The 19,568-nt window shown below is 43.4% G+C and overlaps 1 protein-coding gene across 1 annotated transcript in view; it reads right to left on the reverse strand.

Annotated features, from left to right (window-relative positions):
- The window catches only part of LOC143341260 (uncharacterized), a 42,759-nt gene that overhangs the window by 10,816 nt on the left and 12,375 nt on the right, over nt 1-19,568 (reverse strand). The window contains exons 2-4 of the mRNA XM_076764063.1: nt 14,088-14,520; nt 12,190-12,333; nt 5,768-5,883 (exon numbers count right to left, since the gene is read on the reverse strand). Coding sequence (XP_076620178.1) covers nt 5,768-5,883; nt 12,190-12,333; nt 14,088-14,520 — 693 coding nt within the window. The remainder of the gene's footprint in view (nt 1-5,767; nt 5,884-12,189; nt 12,334-14,087; nt 14,521-19,568) is intronic.

The raw sequence follows: 19,568 nt of genomic DNA on the forward strand, positions 1-19,568 counted from the left end.
TAGTTTCGGAACTGCACGCATCCAAAGTTTTAGTATTCTTAATACGCGTTATTAAACTGTTCTAAGACAGTGGAAACAGACAATTATTTGAGAATAGGACGAGCATTAGTTTTGATAAAAAGTAGACGTAAATGGAGCGGCAAAAGTGTCCAGCGACGATAAAGCAGCGGCGTGCGTCCGCGCGTAACCATGTAATGGCTCCGAGAATGGAGAAGAGAGCGATAAGAAGAGTCGGTTAATAGGAAATCGGAGGAAACAGAGCACACGCAACTATAGAATTCGCTGGTATCGATGGTACACCGATGAAAGATGAAAATGATATCCCAGCTTGGGGATCAAACGTTCGATAACAATTCAAATAATACCGATAGCTATAGTTTGCTCGGCTTGCAAATTGACTACGAGCCAGGATGGTAACGCGAGCCTCGTTAACCGACAGGAGAACGAATGATTCGCAGCGTATGGTCCAATTAATATGCAACGAATCTCTGAACAAACGAAAGACGACGGTTAAATTGATACCGCGAGCACGGTTCTCATTCGCGGATTTCGTTGAATATATGCATGAAGGATCATTCGCAAAGAAGACGGCAGAGATTTCCTCGATAATCGAGAAACGCTCGAGGAAATACTATAAACGTGGCGAGAAGAGGGAGATAGCGTTAGTAAAAGGACCGCCTGGTGAAAAGACATGCCGACGACCAACAAAGGCGGCGAAATGGCTGGAAAAGTGTAGGCAGACGACATCACGGAAGAAGAATGGAGTGTGAAAATGGCGGGAGGTTCTGGAAGTCCTTACGAAGGGCTGCGAAGCTATGGTCATTAGAATGTATTGTGGTGCAACGGTTTGACACGCTCCCTTTGCGATACGGGTTTCCCTGTGACGTCCCCGCGTTCCACCGAAACACTTCTCCGTTTCTGCTCTTTCTTTTTCGCGTGTCGCGACCACGGTTGCACAAACGCGCACGCTATGCATACAAAGTGGTGCGTATCCACGGCCGAACTTTACCGTAATATACGAGATAATGGGGTAAAGAGCGTCGGGTACTCTAATACGAACTTCCACGCATGTCTGTTTAAGAAAAAAGGTGTCTTGGGATCTTGATGGAAGCCGTTTTCCTGTCACAGGTTCAAGGAGAAAGCATTCGCGTCGATTAATTTGATCAAACCCTACGATAGCTATTGTGTCAGTATCTTGATTATCAAAAATTTACATTACTAAAATCATCCGTTTCTTCTCCGACTAACAGAATATACATACAATGAATAAATAATAGGTTTGTTTAGGGTTGGTTAAAATTCGGAATTTTACTTTTTCACGTTACCTGTAATTAGCAAGTAAAACTAACCGCCCCGAAGCACTGCCTCCTGCATCGTCATAGTATTTCTCGTATATTTTTGCAACAACTTTTCTTTCCAATGTGTTACTTCGAACTAAAACAACAAGGGGTTTTATTTTATCGCATGCCTCTGTCGGTTGGCGCTTTTTCAACGCGCAGAGAATTCTCTGTGAAAACGAATCGTTAAACAGGCGACTTCGTGTTGGAGAGTTACCCGATGGAAAACGGTCGCGTGATCGTTGCAAGAAATACAGATTGCATCGGGTATTTTGGGAAGTTGTGCAGTCAGAACACGTCGAAATGTTCGAAACGCGGAAAACCAGAATCGCCTGACGGGAAACGCGTGGCGGACGAACAAGAAACGGCCTTTAAAGCGATCACACGACGAAGTAACTTCGATAGAACGCGTACCGAGGTAGCTAAGCTCGTTCGACTAACTAATATGTACGATAACTGCACGTGGGTGGTACATTATCGTTGCGGTGGAAATGAGGACGAATAGGTACGATCGCGTGTCGAAAGCACATTATCGACTTCCAGAACACGAGCACGGTTCTGCCCAGAGGAGGAAAAAGACGATAGTCGATCAATCGTTTGAGGAATTTTCGCCGTATCAAATAATATCAATTTTCTAATAAGCAAACCATATAGTTTCGTGGAAAATAATTAATTTCGCCATTGTGAAAAATGTGCGAATTACACAGGATATAAAATTAGCTTGAAATATTAGACGAAATAGATTTTCTCGATACGTATGTTTGTTTTTATCCAACGTTTAGAAACAACTTGGTACTTTTATTCGGTCGGCACAAACGTTAAGTACGATACGGGAATCTTGAAATAATCTATCGAGTCGTATTAATGATCCGCGGAGTTACGGTACCAAGAGTTTAATGGGGGTACGCTTTTGCACGAAACCAGGAGTTTCCCGTTCGTTTCGTTCCCTGTACATTGTACGTTTAAAAGGTATCGTTTAAGTTAGCAAAGAAACCGATAGGTCCGACGGTAACTGAAGTATATACCACCGTTTGTACGAAATTTGGATTAGACTGCTGTCGTAGCGGGGGTAAAATATCGTTTACCACGGTTCCGGAGCTGCTTTAATTATTCACTGAGGCGACATCGTTAGACTTCAATTGCTGCCTTAATATTGAACGCAAATCTTGATATGAAAATTGATCGAAGACGGTTCCATTAACGCGACTCTTTACCATGCATATTTTAACCCCTTTTCAACTTCCTAAAGTTAAACTTGTTCGCGACCGTGTCAATCTTATCAGATTCCTCCGAGAAAACCAGCCAATGCTTGCTTCGATCAGCACAAAATTTTTGTATTTGACGTTTACTTGAAAACGCGAGAAAGGAATCCGTATTAAACGACTTTTAATTACCCGATGTCCCTCGAGCTTTGTCCGCTACCTTTCGGTCTCCTCGAAACTAAATCATGGGATTTCATATGCATACGTAATAGAAGTAGGTCGTTACATTACACAGCATTCTCTCCCGTTGTCACTCAACATAAGCTTGGACCAACTCGGAGCAACGAAGCGTTAAACGATTCTGTTAGAAAATTCGTGAAATTTCAGCAAATTACCGGACGGAAATTTTCTAGTCGAGTATCGTTTTAAACGAATCGAAAATGATAATTAAGGGAAAAAGAGACGGAGAACAATCTAACTTCCTAGAACTTTGACGCATTCGTTCAATTTTGGGAAAGGATAAAAGTCCTGCGGCTTTTGGACGGCCACCACGCGGGTCATCTTCCAAGCTGATACCATTTTTATCATAATATGTGATGGTGCGGTATCGAAACTTTTTTTTATTTCGTTAAAAATTTAATCACGACACAATGTATCGTCTCGTGTTATCGAGATAACTTTCTTTAAATTAACTTCTTTGCCATATTATGGGACTTATCGACACCAAATTTATAAGTTATGTATAAAACAAATCACATTTCAAAATACGAGAACAAAACTTAGACAGTATCATTATTGGTGAGTAAAGTCGTAAACTTTTGAAACGACCCTCGTACTTTGGACGCGCTCGAAATGTGTTCTATGAATTCTGGATGGCAGGCACGTTCTTTCGATCGAAATAACGGCAAACGAGTCGAACACGATAGAGAACATTAACTTAACACGTATTTCCAGTAAGTACCGTAATTTCGACGTTTCGATTTTGTTTTGATTACGTCACGCGCGGCGGCAACGCTCGTCGCCTTCGTTTTCGCGAGCCGAACTTTTCCTGCTGCAGAATGAATAGGCAACGACCGAAAAATCCAAATAGAATCCTGCGGTAAACGTCGTCGATTTTACATTCCGAGACATCTGAAATCGCGTTCCTTCCGCGACAGGAAGTTTCAGTTGTTCGTCGAGGCGCAGGTATTTCTTTGACGGTGACCGTTTTCAAGTTTCAGCGATCTTGCCAGGTATTCCTGCTGCTCGACAAAATTATTAGAAAGCTTGGGACGAAAAATTGAGGAAACCTGGCGGATGCAAGAAATTCCTTCGGCTCGCGGTTGTCCTCCACGACGCGACGCGACGCCTCGAAATGCAGTCCTCGTTTAAGAGTATAGTTGATTCGAGCTAGACGGCACAAACGAGAAAACTTAGATTCCAGGGAATTTTAAATTACTCCGGAGACTTCTCGGAATCTCGGTGCTTCGAAACGATCCTTGTGCTACACAATAGCCGAAAGAGCTTTCATCGCCCGTGGAACTCATTCGGACTTCAATTTATCAATTAGAACTTTGAAATGAACGACGATCGAGTCTCCGTTCGTCGTTAACGGTCTTCGTCGAACGAGGGGCTCTTGAACGATGCAACTCCGCGCATCCGTAGCGCGAGCAACGATTTCTTTAAACCAGTCTGATGAGACACTGAGGAAGGCAGACGCGATTTCGCTAAATTCCGATTTCACGCGCTTTAATTCCAACTACCGGCAAACGGCTTCCCGCAAAGCTTTCAAGTTCTTTTGAAATTTCTTTCGGTACGCTGATTTTCGAATTTCCATTGCTCGTTACGCTCGTGTATCCTCGAGAACGAAGAAAAATCACGGATCGAGCGGTCACTGGAAACGGCCATTGCAGAAAATATAGAAAAACGCGGAATGCAATATTGAAACGTTAGCAATAAAAAGAAGATTTCAGAAATTTGTCAGGACGCAAAACGATGCGGACGCGAGATATCTTTGTGGACGTTTTGTAAACTCTCGGCGTGTCCAAAGCTTTGTACCGTAGAACGAAAATCTGTCCTTCGGTGCTCGTTATCTGACAATTATTATTAACGTTTGCATTCAACCATGGATCTGATACGCTCGGCGAACCAGTTGAGCGCGAATCAAGGAGACGTACCAGAGTCCGCCTGTTTTGAACAATGGAACGTGCACCGGTGTCCTCGATCACGCGACTGACTTAACCGTTTTACCAACTACGTTTCTTACACTGGCTTCAATACCGCGCAGATTCGGTTAAATCTCTGAGCGTAGAACAAGAGACACTTGGAGCGATAGGATTCCACGGACAAGTACCTACGTAGTCACATTGGTGACGTTTCCCATTCGGTCCTGGTTCCTTTCCTTTCCTTCTCTTCGATGCATCCATCTCTAGTAACGAAGTGAATTTAAGATGGAAATGGTTTGCGGTTCGATAACTTGATTTCTACTTATTTTCTACGGTCGCGAGCTGCGTCGACGTTATTTCCCGTTGAAAAGACAGAAAGAAGGATGCTCGGCGTACCACGTGCGCGTATTCCCCGGCATTTTAAATCCAAAACTTCCATCGTCCACGGGGCTAGGTTCTTCCAAAGATTTGTTTTCCTTAACGGATCGCTATTTCTCACGTACGGGCACTAAGTTATATATGCGCATAGGAATGCACGCTACCGTCATCAGGGCTTTATATGTATTTCGCTCGGTCGGACGTGTGCCGAAAATTTTAATACGAGAGACCGCAGATACGCCCGCGCTTGGATTCCACTCGCAACACAGTACACAGAATACGTATGAATCGAATTCGTGATCGAATAATTCATAAATAAGTAAATTCGGTTACAAGTAAGTGCTAGTCTATCTCTTTGCAATTACATTATTCGAAGCACTTTATACGTATAGTTAACACGTTCATATTTTATTAGATCGATTTTATTCCATTTCATTTTACCACGAGAATGGAATTTCTACTTGAACTCGTATAATCACTCGGAACTTCGATGCGAGAAATCGTTCTATAAAAATCATTCGATCGGTAGTACATGATCTGGTCAGAGAATCGATACTCGAACGGTATCGTACAATCGCTAAATCGTTCAGCAAACAGCGCATGTTCGTTTCATGCAACAGTATCTACGCGATTTTCCGTGGTGATGATTTTGTTAAAACGGATGAAGGATCGAGGAACAAAAGGTAAAGATAAAAGGCAAACGTACCCGAAACGCGTCCCTCAACTCCTGCTCTTCCTGATCCTGATCAGTAGGGGCGGCTTCGTTCGCGCCGATGTTACTCACGATTTCTACGAACTCTTCGAAGCTCACGTTTCCATCTCCTGGAAAAAGAACCAAAACAAAAACCATCACAATGCGTTCCATTTGTAGGAGGGTGTAGAGGGTAAAAAGGACGTTGTCAGGAGTCCGAAATAAAACCTCCCACTCTTAATAACTGATATATTTTAATAAACAGGTGATATAGTAATAGGGCGCGCGCGAGTGTTCGTGTCAATCTTCGTCAGTGTCCTCGCTACAACTAACTTTTGCACGAGGCTCGTTATTCGATTGCCTCCTTGGCCTTCCTATCCCTTCGCCGCTTTCCCTTTTTCCAATAAGGAACAACGGCCTACGCTTTGGGCACAGGGGTTTTTCCCGTACCCTGTCCTTTCCAGGCCAAAAGGCCCGTTAGCCTCCTACACATTGCCGTTTTTATTCTCTTGTTTCAGATAACTTTTTTTCTACACTACCCAACGACATACATACAAGTCAAAGTAAAGAATTCTAATACCTGAAGCGTGCTATTCGTTCCGTTCGAATAAGCGAAGAAGAAGCGTCAAAAGGTGAGAACACCGAAGTCGCGACCATCGAGAGATTAACGAACAACTTTGCAACTCCGAGTCTAAGCGCCAAGTTCTCAGACGAAAAGCTGCTTTCTCGGTTCTGGACGCTTTCATCGTGAAAATCGCGTTTCCCATCATTTGCATCTTTCTACCCCTCTTTGTGTGACCACGAGACACGTGGCCTGCGTAAAACAGCGAAAAGACAAAATACCATAAACGAAAGAAGGATTCTCCGATCGAAGAACGTTAGATATTTCTCGACGGGTGATTTCCGCGGGAATTCGAATCTGCGAGGTGCGTTGAAATTCATGAGGATCGCCTATAAATTTCCGATGAAGCGGTTACAATTTTTCATGGCGCGGAACGACTGAAAGCCATCGAGCGATTTAGTCGTATCTTCGACGAACTTCTCTTAAATAAACGCAAGTCACTTCTGGGGGGAAATCCTTTTTGTTGATTGCCCTCCGGCGAATGGAGAAGTTCTGTGTACAAAGTGCATAACAGTTGTTGTCTCGCGTTCGTAACGTCGACAACTGCGCCATGGGGAGCAAAACCTCGAGGTAAACTTATTATACGATATGTCTGAAATTTAACAAGACTTAAATAATCTTGTAACTTGAAGTAACGACTTTTTTTACGTATTATAAACCCATTCGTAATAAGTAAACCACCAGTACCAAAGCGTTCGAGCTTGTAGGTACAACAGCCTGTCGTCTTTCGTTGCTTCAACGACCTCCTTCGATAAATTTTTTACTTAAATTTTTAAAGAAGGAAAGTTGTAAACCTTGTTGGCAGTAAGAACAGTTTGTTTCTACATGGCCACGCGCGAACGTGCTCTTGAAGGATACAGAAAGATGAGATAACGCGTACTGCCAAACGCGAACGTGCTTAAGCTGACGCGTCTCGTTTGTCACTAAGGGATTTTCCTCCTCTTGCCAACGGCCTAAACGGATTTTATTTCCCACGAAAGTCACGACTCGGATGCGATCCTTCACCCAACGAACGTGTGTCTATACGTGAAGCCATGCAGCGATTCGCATTAATATTCAATTTAATAGGAGTTTAACGAATTAATTCTTCTTTACCAAGTCCAAGGATTTACTCTCGAATCGTAAGTGTCGTCCTATACTTGACATTATAAATGTTATCGCAGTTCAATTACGACCTTCGGGCACTAGTAAAATCGGACATTACGGTCCGAGCGTAACTTCGATGTTCAGCAAAGTCTGTACTAATATTGCCTATATAAACTTTATTATTGTTTGTAACTAAAACATGTACTCTCCCAATACGTGGAGGATGACCGGTTTTAATCCACTGGTAGTAGTTTCTTCTCGAGTAGTACATTGAATCGTAAATATTGAACGCGAATTTCATAGAAATCAGTCGGTAGAGAAAAGTGATAAGGACGTTTCGAAATCATTGAATATTTTCATCGGAATTTAGATTCTTTTCAACGCGGACCAGAAAGACACTCTGTAATTGAAACAAATAGAGCGCGGTTTGCGACACGCAAAAACTGTCCCAGGGGTGAATGCGTTTCCCGTTTAATTTCTTTCTCGCTCGTAAATAAAAGTGGGTCACGTTGAAAACTACGCGAAAAGCAATGATCGCGATCGAAATTTCGTCCAGCACGTATAGCAAACGATATTGTTAGTTGAGCCAGTATGCGAGAGTTGCGATTGATTTACCGTTACGCGATGATGATTGATTTCGTTGGTAGTCAAAGAGCCTTTTCGGGTACCCTAACATTCGCGTCACACTTATCGCTCGTTTCGATTGTTTCGCTCTACATCACGGGCCGCCAGTCACGCTAGAAATAGATACTCGCCGGGATTTTGGTGAACAGCGAGGCCCATCAATTAGGATTCGAAAACCAGTATATTTAAATTTAGAATGCATTCATTGTTGTCGAATGCGATATCCGGCACGTGTAAACAGAAATCAACCAGACGTTCGCGAGAGTCGAGAGTCGTAGCTAAACGTGGGCAAATCTAAACGGGAACGAAGCGAATCGAGACTATTCGAATCGCAATTTGTCGAACGACGTCGTTGGTCGAGCCACGAGAAAAACGTAAGAAAGAATCGGTTGAACGGCACACCCCCCATCCTTATCCAATTTGTTTTAAATTTCCAGCGAGGAAAATGCTGTACCGGTCATGAAATCGCGTTCTCGAATGCAACCCCGGCGAACGAGCGACTCTCGCCTTTTATGCTACGCTACGACGCGACGATCCGGTTTCGAATTTTCGAACGTCTTTTACTTGACGTTTACGGCAGGAGGACGCAACGCGACGCAGGGGCCCGAGCATACGAATAGTCCGATATATCGAGTACAATCAGACAGTCATCGTGCATCGATATTCCAGATGACGCGGCTTCGGATTCTCCGGAAACGACAGGGTGGCAGACAGATCATGGAACCTAATACGTTTCTCGTGAAACGCGTCGCTTTGAAATGCGCACCGACCGAGCTTTGAACTCGAACGAGTGCGCGAGATTGCCGACAAAAGCTTCGTTATATATTCAGTAACGCGGAATCACGATGTTTCCAGCCGGTGAATCGATTATCGATGACTTCCGGTAATTCCCTCGTTTCGTAAATCGAAGCAACGTCGACGCTTTAACGCAAAGAAACGAAGCAAGGGCCACGACGCGGCAGTCCGACCATCGACTTATCCTCTCACGAGATTTTTACCTTTAAAAATGATTGGAAATTGTAAACACCCGGACGAGCTAGCTGGTCGAGATTCATCGACAAAGAGCCCCACGAACAAAATATGTACTTTTAATCGTAACGTGTTCCTGACACATCAAGTACGAATCGGAAGCTCGAATGAAAAACAATAATATCCGGCATCGATAAGAGCGAACAGCGAGTAGATACAACGTGGAAACTAACATGGTGTTTTGAAACGTTGCTTTTCCAAAAATCGTTTTTCCATTTAACTCGCGTTTCCTCGCAATAACGATATTCTTCGACTATCGTTTCGACAAAGCACTGTAATTTTAGAATTTCAAAACAATTTCGACGCGAGCGATTACTTATTCTGCTAAATTGCTGGGTGTTTCCTTTTCGATTGTACGTTTAACGCGTGACAGGGATTATTCTCTATTTTATACCCGTATAAATAAGCGAAGTACAAACTATGAAACTATTATCATTTAATAGGAAGGAACAAAATACACGCGATGAATGAAAATTAATTCGCGGTTGGTGAAAATTAATTGGGACCTCGTTTCCGAAACTCGCTGGTTTCCGAATCGTTCTGCGGACGAATAACGGTCTGGGTTAGGCGTGTCCTTCGTCTCGAAGTCAACTCTGCTGGTCGGTGTTGGCTATCGACCAGTTGGAACTTTCGTCGGCATTGCTAAATACCACAACGTAATGTCGTTGAATTGACATTTGATGTGTTAAAGCCGCGGTCGACCTGTACACGTATGCCACGCGTTCTCATGCACATACGCATAGACTAGTTGGCCCAAACCGAGTCATAGCAAGTTCCCCTCTCGATGAGCGCATTCAAACGACGTAGCGGATGTCGCATCAGAACGTTTCTATGAGCTGGTTCTCATCAGTGTATCGCAATATTTTTTTTCTCTTTTATCTCCTTGGTTTTTCGTTTATCCGTAGTGTGCGTGTCTGTTTTATTCGATGGCATACACGCACACAGAGAGAACGGTGTATTCATGGAGCGAACGGGAGATGCACCCACGGTGAAACGAGTCTCGATTATGTAGGCGCGCACGATGGTCTCGTTTCGCCGTAGCTGCTTCTAATTACTCGTACACTGACTGCGACCATCTACTCTCTACCTTCAATACTTTTAGTATCGAAATTCGAAGTGACCCTCCAGGGAAGAGATATCGCACGAATGAATATTCGACGGCTGCTCTTATCGAGTCGACGGGAATTCGTTTTCGAATCGGTGGAAATGCGTTCCTTCCTTCGTCCTGGTATTCGCCGCAAGAATTAAACGAGCCAGTCGATTAGAGGGAATAACACTCTGGAATACTAATGACAACCGTTCCCATTAAAGGGCACGCGACAGCTAGGAAACGCGCGAAAGAATCGCAAGTATTGTGGCGAGTGGTTCATATATCAGAATTTCTGTCAAAATTAGGCTCGCGAATCAACGGGGCACGCGAACGAGTAGAAAACAAAATGAACAAATTTATTTTTCTCGTACAACGATATTGACGTTCGGTCGAGCAAATCCTCGCTTGCGTGCAATACAATTTTAACCACATTTCCCTGATATCGATGAATTTTTAGTAGTATATTTTGACGTCGAATAAGAATAATAATGTCTATCGGTCTATATTACTTGGTTCGACTTGTATAATTCCTCTGCAATACGGTCGAATAAAAAAAAAAAAAAAAAAATACTTGCTTCCAAGTGCAAAGTATAAAGGAATTAATAAAAACTCTATCCGTATAATTACTAACTGGATTAGCAGCGTGTTCGAGAAGAATGAGACGATAAAAGAGCTTCGAGCACGTTTGAAATGCAGCAATGTGGTAAGCTGCTATGCGTTCCATTAGTTCCAGTGGACCGTGGAATTAATAAAAATTCTGTCACCGCGGTGATGCTTTTCACGAGCAACGTGTCCACGGATACACCTTGCTACGTATCGCGGGTCTGGGTATTTGACGTATAGAGAGGAAAAATTTTACGCGCGGTAAACACGAGTCGCAATTGACGACGACAGCTTTGCGAATTCGACGGAACCAGTGACCCGACGCGACGTTTGTTTAGACGTGCGCGTAATTTCGGCTAGTCCGAGAAAAACTGTGCCACCCTATAGAACCGTACAACGGAAAGCTATTCCTCTACTAACACCTCGTGTTTCGTTTTTACAAATGTATTTTTAAACTTTGACTTTTTACCATTGAAACTTGTGGAAGAAACTGTCGCAAACAGAGAACCAACGGTAGTTTCACTATTAGAGCGTAAAAAGTTTGTTCTCTACTTGGTCGGGAATCAGCAACAGGTATCGATACATTTGTACGCATCACGTACAAAAAAAATGAAAAACCAAAAGACAACCTTAGTTTCTAGTATACCAATCTTTAGCATTTCGCTGGAAGAATAACGATTGGAATTTAATTTTCAACGAAGGTTACCTCTCGATGGTCCCTACCGATACAAAAGCGAAAAGACCAACAAGATTTCAGTGGTGATTCGACTCGATTCGAGGGAATCTTGTCATCGAGCGTCAAAACGATGGAAACTGTCGTCTAGGTGCGACCATTCGACCAAGATTCTGGAGCAATTCCTTCGCGCTCCAAAACGCGAGCGAACGAATCCGAGGAAAAAGAGGACTACTGTCTAAATAGTCGTTAGGGGTATGAGGATATAGTCGGTCAGAAAGGGGAAAAGAGCACGGTCGAACGAAGGGAAAGAGTTCGGGAGGAAGAGAGAGTGAATCTGGCTTAATAAAGAGGCTCCGCTCGCGAATGTCCTTCCCATTGTCAAGCGGGAGAACACTTGGTGAAAATTACCTGCAATTAAGGCGATGCCATTGGGCAGAAAGGTTGTAAGTGGGACAACGTGGTTACACGGACGGATGGTAAACTTCATAGTTCTCGACTAATAGCCGAATGCTCGCTACCTTGTCAACGAGATGCACCAAAGCATCGTAAATTTGCCAATGGAACGACCATTTGAGGATGTATTGCGTTAAAAAATATTCATCGGTCGACTTAATTCGGTCTAAACTTACACTAAAACGTTTCCTATTTGAAACAGCTTTCAGGTAATTCGGTTAATCAATTATAAATGTAAAGTTTGACGAACTCACCGTCAATGTCGATCTCTTGTAACATGGTTCGCAACTCCTCGGCTCTCGCGAACTGTCCCAAAGATCGCATCACTCTGCCCAGCTCCTCCTTCGTGATACTACCGTCGCCGTCTTTGTCGAACAGTCTGAAAGCCTCCCTGAATTCTATAACAATGAGATACCTTACGTTTACCGAGTCTACGTTCGCTTTAATTTTTAGCGCGCTCTCCTTCGAAGCATAATGACCAGCCGGGGCTGTAACACATTAGAGCGAACGCGAAAAGCACGGTTAAGAACCGTGACGCATAACGACTACGGGGAGAGTTTCCTTCCGGTCTTAATGCACGACTAGTCTGAATAGAATCGCATGGCGATATTTTAATTAACAGAAACCTCGATTTCGGGAGGGAAAGTATCCTCGAGTGTCGTTACTTTTTAGTTCAAAGAACGGAATAACGGCGACGGACGCCGTGAAACGGACTGGACCCGACTAATTACGCGCACCGAATGAAATCTGAAAAGCTTCGATGCGTCCTGATCCCGACCTGATCCCGACCAAGACACCGGAGAAATCGTGGATCGTGGATCGTGAATCGTGAATCGTGAATCGTGAATCGTGAATCGTGAATCGTGCTTTCTGCTCGACCTCGACATTTTTTCCAACCCGAGAGCTAGGAGGATCGGTCGTTCGAGTTGATTAAACGCTCCGGTCGATAACATTCCATGATGTTTGATACCCGCGGCGAACACGATGAGAGGGGACAAGCGGTTAGGTTTGACTTGGATCGTCGGTGCTTGACTCGACCGTTTAATAGCCTCGTTTCACGGCCCATTGATTTTATACGTACCGGCGGCTATGGTTTTCCTATAAGCACGTTTTGCACCGACGTATCTATGCGCCATTGTTGTCCGGCTAGAAGCCCAGTGAGACAATAACAAAGAAATAGAAAGAAGGAAAGAACGCACGCGATTTAACGGTAATGGCCAACGGGGAAGAAAGAGCAAACAAATAGATTACGCTTAACCCGGTCACGAGTATGCGGTTTCCTGTACATTTTATTCTATGATAGTTTACCTCTCGCGTATCTTTTTAACGAAAGACGGACCATGGAACGAATTAATCGATGCTCGGCAAATATTCGAGACACCGCGAAAACGATTAACAGGCGACGGCTTCGTAAATCTAGGCAGACCTTACGCAACAGTTTTTTGCAGATTGAATTTTAAACACCGTTGCGCACGTGGCATAAATAACGATAAAGTTAAATCGGGATTGAACCATTGGATTCGAGTGCTACGAGCATTTACTCATTTTCCTAGGCGTATGTAACGCGAAACGAGTATCGCGAATACCTAATAATACCATTGCAAGGATTTTTACGATAATGTTTTCCACGAATGTCTCATCGATGAATGATTTCTTTCAGAAGGTAATACGATTATGGCGAATGATCGGACTTTTTAACGCGTGTGTGAGCGAAATACTCCGAGAATGTTCGTTAAAAAAAAAAAGAAATCCATGTGGAATGGAAGCAACGGAATTTAAGTCGTCGACGTTGTATGTCACTTTGTAGAAAAAGGAACGGCACATTTACGTCCTCTCTTTTAACATACTACATGTATAGACTCAGACTTCTTTGATTCCGATTCCGTTTCGAGACATCCTTTGCTTTCAGTCTCTGCTACGTCTCTGCTTCGCCATTGATGGTCGACCAGCGATTTCAACTAGTTTTGTAGATGACTGTTTTATACAGCTGCAAAATCGTATTTCGTATTTTCGAGAAAGGATCGAACGCTCGTATTTCTTTATCAGCGTGTTATATAGAAATCGTGTGAGCGAAAGTGTCGGATTTTAAACGCTCCATTCGCAACGTCAATAAAAGTAAAATACCGGTACTCTCCATTTCGATAGAACTCACCTTTCATCTGAGACTTGGTTATATTGGGCGCCTTACTGGACGTGACAGCAACAGATCTTTTCGGCGATGCGGGCAGGGAAAAAAGGACGTTCGTCGAGAGTTTGCTGGTCCCCGCGGATGACGAGGCGGCGGTCGCGGCGGTCGCGGCGGTCGCGGCGGTCGCGATGGTCGCGGCTTGGGACTGGCCACCATCCTGCGTTTGCCGTCGGCGTTGGTGATGCAGCTGCGAACACGTCGTGGACGATATCGATGCATCCGATTCCGTGGACACGAATGGCAACGCCATCGACGTTACTGCGGTCGTTGACATCGGCGTTGTCGGCGTCGTTGTCATCGTCATCGTTATCATCGATGTCGTCGACGTCCTTGGCGAATAGCTGCTTGTCCCCTCTTGCTCTTCGTTGTTCCCTACTGTCGCGCTACTCTGTCTCGTCTGTAAATAGTCCGAGTCGACCGAGTTAACCAACCATACTTTTCAACGTCGACATTTCCACGACGAAACGATCTTTTCTTTCGGACACGGTACAATTATCAAGGAGAGAATATTTTTCCGTCTTGGATGATTGTATGTACTCGAGACGGAACACGAGTTTTATAGGTCGTAATTTAGTGCGCACGCCATAGTGCATCGGGCAATGCTCGATAGCCACAGGTGGGCACGACGCATCTAACGATGGACAGTTCGCCGCTACACGGGAAAGACACTAAGACACGGCTGGCTAAAACGAGGAGTAAAACAACTCTGAAATTACATTTTCTCCCAAAGAAAGACAGCGTAATTCTATTATATTTATTACTAACAATATAAAACACTCGGTAAAGACTGGTTGGGAGGTAGCCTGTGGTGACGGAACAACACGTAGCTTTTGTCTAAAAAAGAGAGTGAAAATTTGTTTAACTTGGATCGAACGCGGCTAACGAATAAAACCATTAATCGGTTTAAACGGTAAAAGCGTATCGGTGATCGATCTGTCAGTTTCGAGCGAAGGCAATTTCGGTTTATGCGATACTCTATCATAACTATGGTCCATAACGCTCTTTCTACATATACGTACGTCCCAGATCGAAAGAATTTTTGTCGTGCTCTTTCTAGTACATACGCAACCTGCTACGAGACCCAAATCTCAAAGGCATATTCAAGATGCAGTATAGCTCGAATGTCACTGAAATTAACATCTACGTGATTAACGGAGTCTAAAGTTCTATTTGCTTTCGCCATTACAGAACGAATATGCGATGAGAAATCCAGTAATATTTATTCGTTTTACGCGAATAACAAAAGGAACCATGATAATTTGTGAGGATAAGCGAGAAACGCATATTCTATTCGCAATTTTCTGTACGAAAACTTGAAAGCACGTGCCAGAGGCTTTTCAATGACCAAAGTTTATCGGCACCGCGACTAAGAGGCCAACCACGAACGTGTTTTAGCGCTGTTTACGGTAATCGTGTCTCTTTGGTAGACGAATCGATTGAATGCTTATGACTTCCACTATTTCAAACATGTTCCCCCGACAGTATCAGCATCGAATAATTGACGCTATTGTGATACTTAATCAGATATCAATCGCAGTTAGCGTTCACAATTTCAACGGAAAACCTTTAATCGTAAAATTTGTACACAAGTAATTTCGTAAGTACTAGTTTGAACAGCGGTAATGCAATATGTAAACTTTGTTTACGAATGAATTTTCGAAAATTATAACTGGTTGCTCGAAAAGAGGTATTGATAAATTAAGTTAAACGTATCATTCCGAATGAAATTTACTTAACGTATCAGCAACCGCTGACCTAAATAGACGTAATTTTTCCATACATAGTTGATTGCGGCTGACGTAATTCTACTTCGTTTCATATTTATTAGGGAAGCAGATAATTTCACGATTTGTATTTATGATTGCACCAGCTATAAAATAAAATAATTATTATACAGAGTGTTGTAGAAAAATCGTGCGGCAATCGTAAATAAAATGATTCCAAGTGGGGAAGTAAGTCGAAAACATTGAATAAAATTTTTTCGCGCGGGTTGGACGCATCGGCAAGTTTTGTCTTCCATTAGCTCGGATGTAGAGATTTTGTGCCCCGAATAAACTTGTACGACGTTTCTACGAGTTCGTGGTAAAGAAACTGATATCGACACCCAAAGTATCTTCGTCGCGTTTGATCTATGAAGAAAAAAAGTTACGTCGCTCAAGATCCAAAGTTTCAAGCGCAGAAAGTTACGACGCGGTTAACTCTGTTTAGAGAGCGTGATGCGCGTGTACACCGACGACAATAAAACACGGGTTGTTCCGCAAGTTTTTACCTTGGTTGATTCGATGCCGCGTACACGTCATAACGATAAACCTCGCAGCAGACAACCCGCCAAACTGCTGTATTTTTTCGCCGCGCGGAACGAAAGATTTCCGCGGAAGCACGATATCGGTTTAATCTTCCTATGAAATCGAGGTCACGTATCGCGTGAATCGTAAATTTGGTTTTCCCGCCGAAGAGATATTGCCTCTTATATTATCGTAATTTTCGCGCGCAAATATTTTCCTATACACGTTTCGTCGGGAAAGCAACGAATTAAACTCAAGGCTGGAAAAAACTTGACCGTCTTTGGTGGCCAAACAAATAAAAGAATATGTTCGTACAAATAGGAATGAAACGAAGTTGGATTCATTAAATTCCGAGCAGGTCTTTCGACACCCCGACATCGATGGCTGACCCAGAACGAGAGTTAGACGAACGATCTTGGTCTGGCCGACCAAGATTTTCGAATTTGTAGTCAACCGCAAGAAAAAGTTTTCCAAATTTAATAATAAAAGGAGTGGCAGGCGGATCGAGTTTTCTAACTGGAAGTTTCGTCTTCTTTTTCCGTTTGTTTCCCGAGCAAAAGCGCGCAATGGCAAAATCGGATTCTCGTTAACCCGTCAAGCGTTGCTGATCGACCGTGACACTTTTGTCCCCAACGACGATTCTTTGGATCGAGCGCCGATTTAAATTACATTTCATCGCTGCCACGCGCGGACAAAGCGAACGTATCCTATTTCGATTCGAGGATCGTTCGTTTTTCGTATTACGCTCGGCTTTGCAAACGGTACGGACCGGTACCTCCGACGCCTAATTACAAAGAAATTTCACTTTCTCTACGAACGTTACATTATTAATTGCACATTATTTTTGTACAGAAACATTTGGTTTGCGCAATCTTCCATGTAATTAACTCAATCGCAACGATTTCCCAAACTCTGGCTACCCACTCTGCCGCAAACTAATGTAATAACACAACGCGAGGCGATTCGCGTAAGCAATTGACTGCCGGATCTCCAGGAAATTGCATTACTAACAATCTTAGGAAGCGTTACTTCGCACAGTACAGGTTATAGGCTATTTCTGGAAAACACGTTCAAGGGATTCGATCGCAGCGACTCTGCAGAGGTGGCGTTTCGACCGTGCCATCGAGTGCTTCCTGTAGAATCGCTCGAGACCAACTTTAGTACTCCCACTCGTTCCGTTCCGGTGCATATCGTTAAATTCGATCTGTGGCCGTGCTGACAGATACGTCGTCCAAGACTACCTTAACCCAGGACGAGCTCTTAAATTCATTTTGAATACTTTGCCGTTGAAGGGAAACTTGATCGGCAGTGGCGACGACGCTAATTGCTTTGTTTGATACTCGTGAACCGCAGGGACGGGCAAAAGACTGACGAGAGGGATAGTCACGCTGGCAAAGTATTGACACTCTCTACCACGGCTATTATCGTTCTCGACCATCTCCCTCGTTCTCGTCCCTGTGTATCTCCATGTGGCTACGCGAATGAAAAAAGACGGATAATTTTGTTCGCCGGGTCGGGGTTTCACTCTATTTGCAGCAGGTGCGCGAGCTATTCGAACTCGATTAAGATTCGCGATACGAACGTGTCGCTTAATTAACCCGTGTTGGCAGTCGAGCATCTAAACGACGACCAGTTCAGGCAAACTGAGCGTATGCTAAACAATTTGTCAGGCAATTAGAGGAAAGCCGCGTAAGACGCGTAACGAGTCCTCGCGCTCGATGGCTCTGCAAATCTATTTTCGGGATAAGAAATGGATCGTTGGATGATATCGTTGGATGTTGCGTGTAAGTATCTTAGTATCTCGATTCGAGTTATTTGACAATCGTTGAATTAACATTTACAACTGAAAATGCAGTTACCCGACAGACTCCTGAATCAACAATTTCAGAACTCGAAACACGCGAAGAAGAAAATTATAGAGAGAAACCACGTTACGATGCACTAAACACGCACGACGGAGAAGTTGGGTCAAAGAAAAGAGACAGCCTAAGAAAAAGGGAATTTACGAGCGTTGGGCGGAAGAAAGATAAGAGACAGTACTCGATCACGCTGTCTTGCGTTTTGATTGAACGTGAAACGAGAAAACTTGGACTGACTTTCCACGCGTGCTTGACAATTTGCATGCGACAACATCGTAGCCTGCATAAAGGAGATAGTAGTTTACGCTGTCATTAAACGTTTAAATCTTTCTTCTAAGGACGATCACCGGGCGTTTTAAAGTGTTGCGAGAGTGTCGAGGACAAGGAGGAAAGTGTCACGATAATTGCTGCTCGATATTCACGTCATATTAATGGCCGCTAACAAGAAATCAATGCCGATTTTGATAAAGCTTTGCATATTTGCGTAACAAACAAAATTGATGGCCGTGTATTTCATCTGCTTACGAAAACTCGAAATTTACGGATAAAATTGTCCTACAAACTTTCACGTTAAACCTTGTTTTTCTTTGGTAATTTGCTTTAATTAACGCGTCGCAAACACATCGTTTAACGTAGATGCAAGATTGAATTATCGGTAGATCAAACTAACGATTACATTGTATAAAATTCATGGAGTTTTTAATGACTTGACAACTTGTTCAGTTTGAACGTTACAATGTAAAAGTTTTATAATAGTTTCATCCCCTAGTCCCCGAAACTCGTACCCCCGCAACTAAAACGGATACGTATGTTTCTCAATAGCGTCTACTTTATCGCTAAACTGGATTTTGCTTAAATCGAAGTTGGAGGTCCTCGTGTATGTATTCCACACAAATACTAACGCCTGTTCGACACCAAATATTCCGTTTGCGCGGAAGCTTCATGTTTCATGTTTCTGCGACAAATTGCGCGTCGCTTTTAAGCAAGTGAACGTATGCAGTCATACGTAACGTCTCGGATCCCGTGGGCCCGAGCTCGACACGGGAAATTTCACTCAGGATTAGCACAATTTGTAAACGACATACAGCTGCCGTTTCCCTTGATGTTCAGACTGCACTGTGATTCGACTTCCATCGAGCAAACAATTCCAGCAACCTTGTATCTTATGAACCAACGAGTAACTGCTTCGTTGATTCCATCCAATATACGAGGGATTAACATCTTACTTAGAATTGCCCAACCTTACAGTATCTAAAGTCCTTCTAATATTCGAGAACATTTTTCAAGATATCTAGATAAGA

This window comes from Colletes latitarsis, chromosome 4 (genome assembly GCF_051014445.1).
Source record: "Colletes latitarsis isolate SP2378_abdomen chromosome 4, iyColLati1, whole genome shotgun sequence".
NCBI lineage: Eukaryota > Metazoa > Arthropoda > Insecta > Hymenoptera > Colletidae > Colletes > Colletes latitarsis.